The sequence below is a fragment of the Lipotes vexillifer genome, unplaced genomic scaffold, assembly GCF_000442215.2.
Source record: "Lipotes vexillifer unplaced genomic scaffold, Lipotes_vexillifer_v1.1 scaffold454, whole genome shotgun sequence".
Taxonomy (NCBI): Eukaryota; Metazoa; Chordata; class Mammalia; order Artiodactyla; family Lipotidae; genus Lipotes; species Lipotes vexillifer.
In genome coordinates, this window is record NW_006779481.1 from 2289040 (window position 1) to 2302723 (window position 13684).

Sequence of the window (13684 nt, forward strand, 5' to 3'; positions counted from 1 at the left end):
TGGACACAAAGCACCGAGCTGATCTCCCTGTGCTATGTGGCTGCTTCCTACTAGCTATCTGTTTTACATTTGGTAGTGTATGTATGTCCATGCCACCCTCTCACTTTGTCCCAGCTTACCCTTCCCCCTCCCTGTGTCCTCAGGTCCATTCTCTACCTCTGCGCCTTTATTCCTGTCCTCCCCCTAGGTTCTTCAAAACCATTTTGTTTTCTTGTTTTGTTTTTTAGATTCCATATATATGTGTTAGCAAACGGTATTTGTTTTTCTCTTTCTGACTTACTTCACTCTGTATGACAGATTCTAGGTCCATCCACCTCAGTACAGATAACTCAATTTCGTTTCTTTTTATGGCTGAGTAATATTCCATTGTATATATGTGCCACGTCTTTTTTACCCATTCATCTGTCGATGGACACTTAGGTTGCTTCCGTGTCCTGGCTATTGTAAATAGAGCTGCGGTGAACATTGTGGTACATGACTCTTTGAATTATGGTTTTCTCAGGGTATATGCCCAGTAGTGGGATTGCTGGGTCGTATGGTAGTTCTATTTTTAGTTTTGTTTTTTGTTTTTTTTGCTGTACGCGGACCTCTCACTGTTGTGGCCTCTCCCGTTGCGGAGCACAGGCTCCGGATGCGCAGGGTCAGTGGCCATGACTCACGGGCCCAGCCGCTCCACGGCATGTGGGATCTTCCCAGACCGGGGCACAAACCCGTGTCCCCTGCATCAGCAGGCAGAATCTCAACCACTGCGCCACCAGGGAAGCCCTATTTTTAGTATTTTAAGGACCCTCCATACTGTTCTCCACAGTGGCTGTATCAATTTACATTCCCACCAACAGTGCAAGAGGGTTCCCTTTTCTCCACACCCACTCCAGCATTTATTGTTTGTAGACTTATTGATGATGGCCATTCTGACTGGTTTGAGGTGATACCTCATTGTAGTTTTGATTTGCATTTCTCTAATGATTAGTGAGGTTGAGCATCCTTTCATGTATTTGTTGGCAGTCTGTATATCTTCTTGGGAGAAATGTCTGTTTGGGTCTTCTGCCCATTTTTGGATTGGGTTGTTCGTTTTTTCAGTATTGAGCTGCATCAGCTGCTTGTAAATTTTAGAGATTAATCCTTTGTCAGTTGCTTGATTTGCAAATATTTTCTCCCATTCTGAGGGTTTTCTTTTCATCTTGTTTATGGTTTCCTTTGCTGTGCAAAAGATTTTAAGTTTCATTAGGTCCCATTTGTTTATTTTTGTTTTTATTTCCATTTCCCTAGGAGAGTCAAGAAGGATCTTGCTGTGATTTGTCATAGAGTGTTCTGTCTGTGTTTTCCTATAAGAGTTTTATAGTCTCTGGCCTTACATTTAGGTCTTTAATCCATTTTGAGTTTATTTTTGTGTATAGTGTTAGGGAGTGTTCTAATTTCATTCTTTTACGTGTAGCTGTTCTGTTTTCCCAGCACCACTTATTGAAGAGGCTGTCTTTTCTCCATTGTACATTCTTGCCTCCTTTATCAAAAATAAGGTGACCATATGTGTGTGGTTTATCTCTGGGCTTTCTATCCTGTTCCACTGATCTATATTTCTTCTTTTGTGCCAGTACCATACTGTCCTTATTACTGCAGCTTTGTAGTATAGTCTGAAGTCTGGCAGCCTGATTCCTCCAGCTCTGTTTTTCTTTCTCAAGATTGCTTTGGCTATTTGGGGTCTTTTGTGTTTCCATACAAATTGTGAATTTTTTTGTTCTAGTTCTGTGAAAAATACCATTGGCAGTTTGATAGGGATTGCATTGAATCTGTAGATTGCTTTGGGCAGTAGAGTCATTTTCACAATGTTGATTCTTCCAATCCGAGAATATGGTATATCTCTCCATCTACTTGTATCATCTTTAATTTCTTTCCTCAGTGTCTTATAGTTTTCTGCATCCAGTTCTTTTTTCTCCTTAGGTAGGTTTATTCCTAGGTATTTTATTCTTTTTGTTGCTGTGGTAAATGGGAGTGTTTCCTTAATATCTCTTTGAGATTTGTCATCATTAGTGTATAGGAATGCAAGAGATTTCTGTGCATTAATTTGGTATCCTGCTGCTTTACCAAATTCATTGATTAGCTCTAGTAGTTTTCTGGTAGCCTCTTTAGGATTCTCTACGTATAGTATCATGTCATCTGCAAACAGTGACAGCTTTACTTCTTCTTTTCCCATTTGGATTCCTTTTATTTCTTTTTCTTCTCTGATTGCTGTGGCTAAAACTTCCAAAACTATGTTAAATAATAGTGGTGAGAGTGAGCAACCTTGTCTTGTTCCTGGCCTAAGTGGAAATGGTTTCAGTTTTTCACCATTGAGGATGATGTTGGCTGTGGGTTTGTCATATATGGCCTTTTATTACGTTGAGGTAAGTTACCTCTCTACCTACTTTCTGGAGGGCCTTTATCATAAATGGGTGTTGAATTTTGTGAAAAGCTTTCTATGCAGCTATTGAGATGATCATACGGTTTTTCTCCTCCAGTTTGTTAATTTGGTGTATCACATTGATTGATTTGTATTTACTGACGAATCCTTGCATTCCTGGGATAAACGCCACTTGATCATGTTGTATGATCCTTTTAACGTGCTGTTGGATTCTGTTTGCTAGTATTTTGTTGAGGATTTTTGCATCTATGTTCATCACTGATATTGGCCTGTAGTTTTCTTTCTTTGTGACATCTTTGTCTGGTTTTGGTATCAGGGTGATGGTGGCCTCGTAGAATGAGTTTGGGAGTGTTCCTCCCTTTGCTGTATTTTAGAAGAGTTTGAGAAGGATAGGTATTAGTTCTTCCCTAAATGTGTGATAGAATTCACCTGTGAAGCCATCCGGTCATGGGCTTTTGTTTGTTGGAAGATTTTTAATCACAGTTTCAATTTCAGTGCTTGTGATTGGTCTGTTTAGATTTTCTGTATCTTCCTGGTTCAGTCTTGGAAGGTTGTGCTTTTCTAAGAATTTGTCCATTGCTTCCATGTTGTCCATTTTATTGGCATAGAGTTGCTTGTAGTAATCTCTCATGATCTTTGTGTTTCTGCCGTGTCAGTTGTTACTTCTCCTTTTTCATCTCTAATTCTATTGATTTGAGTCTTCTCCCTTTTTTTCTTGATGAGTCTGGCTAATGGTTTATCAATTTTGTTTATCTTCTCAAAGAACCAGGTTTTAGTTTTATTGGTCTTTGCTATTGTTCCCTTTATTTCTTTTTCATTGATTTCTGATCTGATCTTTATGATTTCTTTCCTTCTGCTAACTTTTGGGTTTTTTTGTTGTTCTTTCTCTAATTGCTTTAGGTATAATGTTAGGTTGTTTGTTTGAGATGTTTCTTGTTTCTTGAGGTAGGATTGTATTGCTATAAACTTTGCTCTTAGAACTGCTTTTGCTGCATCCCATCACTTTTGGGTCATTGTGTTTTCATTGTCATTTGTTTTTAGGTATTTTTTGATTTCCTCTTTGATTTCTTCAGTGATTTCTTGGTTATTTAGTAGCGTATTGTTTAGTGTCCATGTGTTTGTGGTTTTTACAGGTTTTTTCCTGTAATTGATATCTACTCTCATAGTGTTGTGTTTGGATAAGATACTTGATACGATTTCAATTTGCTTAAATTTACCAAGGCTTGATTTGTGACCCAAGATATGGTCTATCCTGGAGAATGTTCCATGAGCACTTGAGAAGAAAGTGTATTCTGTTGTTTTTGGATGGAATGTCCTATAAATATCAATTAAGTCCATCTTGTTTAATGTATCATTTAAAGCTTCTGTTTCCTTATTTATTTTCATTTTGTATGATCTGTCCATTGGTGGAAGTAGGGTGTTTAAGTCACCTACTATGATTGTGTTATTGTCGATTTCCCCTTTTATGGCTGTCAGCATTTGCCTTATGTATTGAGGTGCTCCTATTTTGGAGGCATAAATATTTACAATTGTTTTATCTTCTTCTTGGATTGATCCCTTGATCATTATGTAGAGTCCTTCTTTGTCTCTTGGAATAATCTTTATTTTGAAGTCTGTTTTGTCTGATATGAGAATTGCTACTCCAGCTTTCTTTTGATTTCTATTTGCATGGAATATCTTCTTCCATGCACTCATTTTCAGTCTGTATGTGTCCCTAGGTCTGAAGTGGGTCTCTTGTAGACAGCATATATACAGGTCTTGTTTTTGTATCCATTTAGCCAGTCTGTGTCTTTTGGTTGAAGCATTTAATCTATTTACATTTAAGGTAGTTATTGATATGTATGTTCGTATTACCATTTTCTTAATTGTTTTGGTTTTGTTATTGTAGGTCTTTCTCTTCTCTTGTGTTTCCTGCCTAGAGAAGTTCATTTAGTATTTGTTGTAAAACTGGGTTGGTGGTGCTGAATTCTCTTAGCTTTTGCTTGTCTGCAAAGGTTTTAATTTCTCCATTGAATCTGAATGAGATCCTTGCTGGGTAGAGTAATCTTGGTTGTAGGTTTTTCCCTTTCACCACTTTAAATATGTCCTTCCACTCCCTTCTGGCTTGCAGAATTTCTGCGGAAAGATCAGCTGTTAACTTTATGGGGATTCCCTTGTATGTTATTGTTTTTCCCTTGCTGCTTTTAGTATTTTTTCTTTATATTTAATTTTTGATAGTTTGATTAATATGTGTCTTGGCATGTTTCTCCTTGGATTTATCCTGTATGGGACTCTCTGTGCTTCCTGTACTTGATTGACTATTTCCTTTCCCATATTAGGGAAGTGTTCAACTATAATCTCTTCAAATATTTTCTCAGTCCCTTTCTTTTTCTCTTCTACTTCTGGGACCCCTATAATTCGAATGTTGGTGCATTTATTGTTGTCCCAGAGGTCTCTGAGACTGTTCTCAATACTTTTCATTCTTTATTCTGCTCTGCAGTAGTTGTTTCCACTATTTTATCTTCCAGGTCACTTATCCATTCTTCTGCCTCAGTTTTTCTGCTATTGATTCCTTCTAGAGAATTTTTAATTTCATTTATTGTGTTGTTCATCATTGTTTGCTCTTTAGTTCTTCTATGTCCTTGTTAAACGTTTCTTGTATTTTCTCCATTCTGTTTCCAAGATTTTGGATCATTTTTACTATCATTACTCTGAATTCTTTTTCAGGTAGACTGCCTGTTTCCTCTTCATTTGTTAGGTCTGGTGGGTTTTTATCTTGCTCCTTCATCTGCTGTGTGTTTTTCTGTCTTCTCATTTTGCTTATCATACTGTGTTTGGGGTCTCCTTTTTGCAGGCTGCAGGTTCATAGTTCCCATTGTTTTTAGTGGCTGGCCCCAGTGGCTAAGGTTGGTTCAGTGGGTTGTGTAGGCTTCCTGGTGGAGGGGACTAGTGCGTGTGTTCTGGTGGATGAGGCTGGATCTTGTCTTTCTGGTGGGCAGGACTGCGTCTGGTGGTGTGTTTTGGGGTGACCTTATTATGATCTTAGGCAGCCTCTCTGCTGATGGGTGGGGTTGTGTTTCTGTCTTGCTAGCTGTTTGGCATAGGGTGTCCAGCACTGTAGCTTGCTCATCATTAAGTGGAGCTGGTCTTAGTGTTGAGATGGAGATCTCTGGGAGAGCTTTCTCCATTTGAATTTACATGGAGCCGGGAGGTCTCTGGTGGTCCAGTGTCCTGAACTGGGCTATCTCACCTTAGAGGCTCAGGCCTGACACCCGGCCAGAGCACCAAGACCCTGTCAGCCACATGGCTCAGAAGAAAAGGGAGAAAAAAAATGAGAGAAAGAAGAGAAAAAAAAAAGTTATTAAAATAAAAAATAAAAAATATGATTAAAAATAAAAAAAAATACAAGAGTAATTTAAAAAAGAAAGAAAGAAAGAAGAGAGCAACCAAACTAAAAAGCAAATCCACCAATGATAACAAGCACTAAAAACTATACTAAAAAATAAAAATAAAAACACAAACAAAAAAATAACGGGCAGGCAGAGCCCTAGGACAAATGGTAAAAGCAAAGCTATACATACAAAATCAAACAAAGAAGCATACACATACACACTCACAAAAAGAGAAAAAGGAAACAATATCTATCTATCTATCTATCTATCTATCTATATATAAAAAGAGAGCAACCAAATCAATAAACAAATCTACCAGTGATAATAAGCCCTAAATACTTAATTAAGATAAACATAAAATCAGAAACAAATTAGCTGCAGAAAGCAAACCCCAAGTCTACAGTTGCTCCCCAATTCCACTGCCTCACGTTTGGGATGATTCGTTGTCTATCCAAGTATTCCACAGATGCAGGGTACTTGAAGTTGATTGTGGAGATTTAATCTGCTGCTCCCGAGGCTGCTAGGAGAAATTTTCCTTTCTCTTCTTTGTTTGCACAGCTCCTGGGGTTCAGCTTTGGATTTGGCCTTGTCTCTGCATGTAGGTTGCCTGAGGGTGTCTATTCCCCGCCCTGACAGGATGAGCTTGAAATAGCAACTGATTAGGGGGATCTGGCTCACTCAGGCCACGGGGAGGGAGGGGTACGGAATGCGGGGTGAGCCTGCGGTGGCAGAGGCAGGCGTGATGTTACAGCAGCCTTAGGCGCACTGTGTGTTCTCCTGGAGAAGTTGTCCCTGGATCTCGGGGACCCTGGCAGTGGCGGGCTGCACAGGCTCCCGGGAGGGAAGTTGTGGTTAGTGACCTGTGCTTGCCCTCAGGCTTCTTGGTGGCTACAGCAGCAGCCTTAGCATTTCATGCCGGTCTCTGGTGTCCACGCCGATAGCCGTGGCTTGCATCCGTCTCTGGAGCTCATTTAGGTGGTGCTCTGAATCCCCTCTCCTCACGCACCCTGAAACAATGGTCTCTTGCCTCTTAGGCAGGTCCAGACTTTTTCCTGGACTCCCTCCTGGCTAGCTGTGGTGCACTAGCCCCCTTCATGCTGTGTTCACACAGCCAACCCCAGTCCTCTCCCTGGGATCTGACCTCTGAGGCAGGAGCCTCAACTCCCAGCCCCCAACCTGTCCCAGCTGGTGAGCAGACCAGCCTCTCAGGCTGGTGAGTGCTGGTTGGCACCGATCCTCTGTGCGGGAATCTCTCTGCTTTGCCCTCTGCACCTCTGTTATTGCACTCCTCCGTGACTCTGACGCTTCCCCCCCTGCCCACTCCCCGTCTGTGCCGGTGAAGGAGCTTCCTAGTGTGTGGAAACTTTTCCTCCTTCACAGCTCCCTCCCCTAGATGCAGGTCCCATCCCTATTCTTTTTTTGTTGTTGTTGTTGTTTTGTTTTTTTGTGGTACGCGGGCCTCTTACTGTTGTGGCCTCTCCCGTTGTGGAGCACAGGCTCTAGACGCGCAGGCTCAGCGGCCATGGCTCACGGGCCTAGCCGCTCTGTGGCATGTGGAATCTTCCCAGCCTGGGGCACGAACCTGTGTCCCCTGCATCGGCAGGCGGACTCTCAACCACTGCACCACCAGCGAAGCCCCTGTCCCTATTCTTTTGTCTCTGTTTTTTTCTTTTCTCTTTTGCCCTACCCAGGTACGTGGGGAGTTTCTTGCCTTTGGGGAAGTCTGCGGTCTTTTGCCAGCGTTCAGTAGGTGTTCTGTAGGAGTTGTTCCACATGTAGATGTATTTCTGATGTGTTTGTGGGCAGGAAGGTAATCTCCACGTCTTACTCTTCCGCCATCTTGAAGGTCCCTCTCTATTTATTTATTTATTTTGGCTGTACTGGGTCTTTGTTGCTGCGTGCAGGGTTTTTCTTCTTGTGGCGAGCAGGCTACTCTGCGTTGCAGTGTACAGGCTTCTCATTGCGGTGGCTTCTCTTTTTGCGGAGCACGCACTCTAGGTGTGCGGGCTTCAGTAGTTGCGGCACACGGCCTCAGTAGTTGTGGCTCGTGGGCTCTAGAGCATAGGCTCAGTAGTTGTGGCGCATGGGCTTAGTTTCTCCACAGCATGTGGGATCTTCCCGGACTAGGGCTCAATCCCTTATCCCCTGCTTTGGCAGACGGATTCTTAACCACTTCACCACCAGGGAAGTCCTGCTATTATGTCTTTAGAATCTACCTTGATGCAGGGCACTTTGTAGATAATCAGTAATTGCTAAATGAGTGGAAAGTAAGTTTCTTAAAATTTTTTTGTGCTGAGAGTTTAAGTGAAAATAAGCCATTTTCATTGTGTGATGTTTAGACCTTTAGAATTTTAGGATCTTATTGCTGGAAAAGCCCTTCAAGATCTTCTCTCCAGCTTCTGTAGAAATGTCTTTGGAGCCATCACTGGAAGAGAGGCTTGGGCAACAGCAAGAGAAGGCCTTACAGAGTGGAGGTGGCTCATCCCGTTTTCCTCACTCCCTTCCAAATACCCCTTAATGGGCAATTCAGCTTTTAAAATGAGAAAAACAAAAACAAAAAACAACAAGAGCAAAAACAAACCAACAGTTGGAAAACCATCGATTCAATTCATTGTTATATTTTACATATGAGGACATTGTGGTCCAGAGAAGTTCAGTGAAATATGTTTGTTAATGGCAGTGTTGGAACTATTGTCTAGACCATTTCCAAAAGACAAATGTGATTTTTATATAGTGGTTACTTTAAATTCAGCTGGAAAGCAAATGTTTTTGAACTGTAATTTCTGATATTTCTGTTGCTTCCCATCTCCCATCTTGAAGGTTAATGGCTGCTGGCCCATGTTTTAAAGTATGATGTATGAGTTTATATATGTCATTTATGTCTCAAGCTAGTCAATAATTAAGTGTTGGTTTGAGTCACTTAAAATTTTTTGTTGTTGTCATGTAGCTTTTCATTTGCATTATTTCATTAATGATTTTGAAAAGAGCAGTCAGAATGGTGTATTACCTGCTGCATTGAACAAATATATAACCTTTATTTCAGAACACTTTATTAATCTAGGTGCTGTGTATTTAGGGGCCTAGTGCTTAAAGCAAACAAAGAAATAAAATAAAAACTAAAAATTGCTTTTCTATGCTAAACGAAATAGAATAATTGAAACATTTAATCATAGGCTATTGAGATTGCTTTGAAAATTATGCTTATATGTAGCCACTATAGTTTTATATAGAAACCAGTTTTTTTTTTTAAAGCAAACTTAATGGCATCCTCTTCTTGAATCATAGATGCAATTCATTTCTTTGGTATGTTGATGGTAATTTTTTTTTTTTTTTTTTTTTTTTTAGCAGAGAAAGGTTTATTGCAGGGCTAAGCAAAGAGAACAGGTGGCTTGTGCTATAAAAAACCCCAAATTCCCCCATGGTTTTCAGGGAGAAGTTTTTATAGGCAAAATTTGGGGTGAGAGCAGCAGGGTGTGTGACTTTCTTCTGGTTGGTTGTTGGTGAGGAAACAGAGTGGTGCCCCAGGAATCTTATGCTCTGCCTGAAGTCACCATCCTCCACCTGGGTGGGGTCCCCAGTTCCTGGGTGTATGGCTATTATCTCCATTCCCTTCACATCCCAGGGACCCTTCTTTTGCTCCATAAAGGTGACCAGGTCTGGCTTAGAGACAGGACCCAAGGAGACCAGATTTTTATAGTTCTCTAACATTCACATCCCTGTACAATTCCCATTAAGTGCTGTCCAGAAATTCCCACTTATCCTGAGAAAATTCTATGACTACATCCTGGAATGTCAACAGTCCCTGAGAAGCTGCCATTTCCTCCTCTTCTTTGTCTTGTCTGGGTCATTTTCTCATCGATATTACATTGAGGAATCACATCGGCATCTTGAGAATATGCCTTTGCTCCTAACATACCCACAGGCAGAAGGATCTTGAAATGCTGAAAAGGTCAACTTTTCCTGTCCTTGTCTCAGAAGATATTCAGGAAAAATCATCTCCTATAGGGAGACCAAACTATGAATTCATTCTTTCCTGTTTCTAGGTGTTCTCACCTCATATAGATGTCAGGAAATCTATAGACGGGGTATGTGGGCTGTACTGACTTTCCCCTTCCAAACCCATGTAACAGGAAACCATGATGCCTCTCCTTGTAATTTATTATTTTTAAGATTTTTTCCCCCCTCCCTACATGATATTTGTTTCCTCTAAGTTGAGTTTTCTACTGTTCAGTCTCTAGCTTTTATGTTAGCTGCATTCTTTGGATGTCTGATACTTCTGGCTGCTTGTGATGAAGAGCTCTCCGTGCCTTGGTGGATCTTTGTAGATTCTGAGCTTTAACGTGGTGTGATTTGGGCAGGCAGGTGTGTTGAGAAGCCCTTATGTTAGTCTCTTTAGAACTTCCTTTTTGGTTTTGTCAGATTCCTCAGAGAAGTATTTTCAAATATTGCCCAGAAGGTAATGGTCTGGCTGCCATTATTTTGTGAACTGAATGGAGTCAGAGCCTAAGTGCTCTGAGTCAAAATGCATATGATGACTTTCTTTCTTTTCCTCTGTCATTTTTCTCACATTCTGCTGGCTCACATTAAGCCTGGTGATGGGGTGGAGATATGTAATGTACCAGCAGTGAGGCACCTCATGTCATATGGCAATGAGCAGGGATGTCCTCCTCTTTTAAGGAAGTGATCCAACAGTTGGGAACAACAATACAGTCTGCCATAGAGAGTGTTCCAAATGCAAGAATAATGGGACTCAAGCAGTTTGGTCTTGGCCATACCTCCTCCTATTGTTTTAGGTCAATACCATAGCTTAAGAAAACTAAAGAGACAAAGATTTCTAAGAAGGAATTTGCATAAAGAGGGTGAAATCTCACTGGCTCTCAAAGGACACCTGGACTTCCTAGGCATACGATGATTTTAATCGCCCATCCTCCTACCCTTAACTGTGCTTGCGTTTTACCTTCTTCAGAGATGAATTCTCTAGCCAGAATTCTGTTGGGGTGGGGGAGAAGCAGTTTTCATCCAGTCCTCATTTTAGCCTCCTATCTCCCCGACTCCAGTTATTGAAGAACCAGATGTTTCCAGTTTCTGAGCCTTTTGAGGATTCTGCAGTGTAATTGGGGTTGATTCTCAGCTGTCCGCATTGCCTTCCTGTGATTTGGCTTTCTTAGGTTTACTAGAGTCAACATGTATCCATTTGCTTTCCGACTGACAAAAGTTTGTATTTTTTTGGATAATCTTCATCCTGGTGCTTTTCATCCTTTAAGAAATAACCATTACTATATTTTTATTGGAGTTTTGAGTGAAAGTAAAATTAAATATTTATGTTCATTCTGTCATTTTAACTTCAAGTGCTGAATGTATAACTCACTTGCATTCTCTGGATTACTGGGTGAGGTTGAGCCTTTAAAAAAAACTTAGTAATTTCCCTTCATGATTCTTGGTATGAGATTGGTGTATGGCTTATTCTTCAATGATTTTTCTGTTAGATTGTCTACAGTTTATCAGTTCTAAAGTTTTACTTTTATATTTGGATTTTTAATCCACCTGGAGTTGATTTTTATATGTAGAGTGAAGTAGTGATTTATTAATTTTTTTCCCCCTACAGAAAACCAGCTCCAGGACTATTTATTGAACAATCCATCCTTTTCTCACTGGTTTGTAATACTAATTCTGTCATATACAGTTGATCCTCATTATTTGCAAATTCTATTTTGCAAATTTGGCTACTTGGTAAAATTTATGTTTATGCCCGAAATCAATACTCGGAGCAATTTCTTGGTTAGTCACAGATCTCGGTGGATATGCAGAGGGCACCTAGGCTGAAGTGGAACAAAGCAAAACTCTACCCTCTTGTTTCAGCTCATACTGTAAACGTGTCCTTTTTATGGTCAATTTAGTGCTATGTTTTTGCATTTTTGTCCTTTGGTGATTTCGTTGTTTAAAATGGTCTCCAAGTGTAGTGCCAAAGTGCTGTTTAGTGTTCCGGAGGGCAAGAAGGCTTTGATGTGCCTTACAGAGAAAATTTGTTGTCAGATAAGCTTTGTTCAGGCTGTTATAGTGCTGTTGGCTGTGAGTTCAATGGTAATGAATCAATAATATGATACATCCAGAAAAAGATAGAGGAAGTTATGATCTGTACCTAAGGCTATTCCAAAAAGTGCTAAAGTAACTTATATAGTGTGTGATGAAGCTATGGAATCACCATTTAAATTACATTTTAATCTTGAGTCTATCATCTAATTTTAGTTTTGTTTTATTTTTACAGTTTAAAACAGAGTGGAAAATTCCCTGGAAATCCCTGGCCTCCCTATAAGAAAAGGACGCCACTCCATCCCAGCTATAAAGGTCTCATGAGACTTTTGCACTGTAAAACTTTACACATTGTGCTATTCACTCTGCTTTACAAGGTACAGTAGTAATTCAAATAGAAAGACTCAGATTAGAATTTATTACCATAATTTGTAAATAAAAGTGCTAAAGGATAATATTTACATAAAAATACTATTTATAAAATAAAGTGTATTTATATGTTTAAGATGTGTGAGGATATGTCATAATCACATATATATGAATTGTATTCTTTATGTAATTTCAAATCTAAGTTGAAAATAACAGCTATACCATTTTTGGGGGGAAACTGTTCATATTATCAGTTTCAGATAGGAATATTTTTTTATGGTTTCTGTGCCACAAGAAGTGAAATATTGTGTGAGTACAGGAAGAATGAAATGAACAGTAGGGACCAAACAACCACCAGAATCCACTAAAATGACAAAACTAACATGGCAGCCATAGGAGCCAGTGACCCTGTGTTTAGGCTTGTTCTTTTGGCTTTCTTCCTCTGATCAGGAATGTGATATGGAGGGATTTGAATGGGCTCCTATGTGACACCATTAAGGACTTTCTTTCGTTAAATACCTTAGAAACTCAAAAGGTGATGCTTTTACTTTTTTGTTACCTAGAATTTGTTTTATCCTTGGGTCTTCTCACACAGAACGGACTTACTTATTTGGCTAACATTAGTTGTGTACTCAAAAATTGTATACATAATGTCATGGAGTATGTGTATATATATATAACAGGCATATTTATGTTCTAACCTGGATAAGAAATTAAAGACAAACTATACTCATGTTATATAGGTAAAATAACTATAGACATTTATGAAGTAACTAGACACAATAAACATTATACAGTTAGATACAAAAAAACTATTGTTTCTTCTTTCTAATTAGAATTTGAAAAATTAAAAATTAAATTAAAAAAATAAGCCTATTTGTTAGGTAAATTTACAATTACTACATATACATTATTTAAATTACTTAAATTAAATTTAGTTGACACTTTAGTTTTTTTCTTGTTTGCTGTGTAAACAAATATAGCTTTTAGATTTCTGTACCCCCTATTCTTTTTAACTCTACCCCATGACCAGTTTTTCGTTTTACTTATAAAAATTACTCCTGTTAAAATTTTAGACATGCGCCTCAAAAAAATTCTTGAATGGTTTATTTTCATTAATTTCTAAGAGAATTATTCAGTAAAATGATTTAAAATGTTCTTTTTTTCATTAAAAAAAGTAGAATTTTTTTCTTACTAAAAAGATATTTGTGGTTTTGATTTTTTACAAATAGATATTTTGTTTGAATGTCTACTTAGTGCCAGATTTTGTTTCAAATACTTTATATACACTTATATACATTACTTTGTTTAATTCTAGGAAACTTCCTTATGAGTGAAAGTTCTGTTGTTATTCTCATTTTTCAGATATGATTTTTAAGTTTTAGAGATTAAATAACTAGTTCAGATAGTGAAGCTAAGTACATATATTGGGTCGGGCAAAAAGTTTCTTTGGGTTTTTCCCGTAACATCTTACGGATAATATATGTCAGTAATTCTTTTTTTTTTTTTTTTTTAA

The 13684-nt window shown here is 38.9% G+C and overlaps 1 protein-coding gene across 1 annotated transcript in view; it reads left to right on the plus strand.

The window, feature by feature from the left end:
* Positions 1–12176, plus strand: part of UBR3 (ubiquitin protein ligase E3 component n-recognin 3) — a gene marked incomplete at its 3' end in the record, with an annotated part of 118921 nt that extends 106745 nt beyond the window's left edge. The window contains exon 20 of the mRNA XM_007452632.1: positions 12035–12176. Coding sequence (XP_007452694.1) covers positions 12035–12176 — 142 coding nt within the window. The remainder of the gene's footprint in view (positions 1–12034) is intronic.
* Between the last annotated feature and the right edge of the window lie 1508 nt (positions 12177–13684).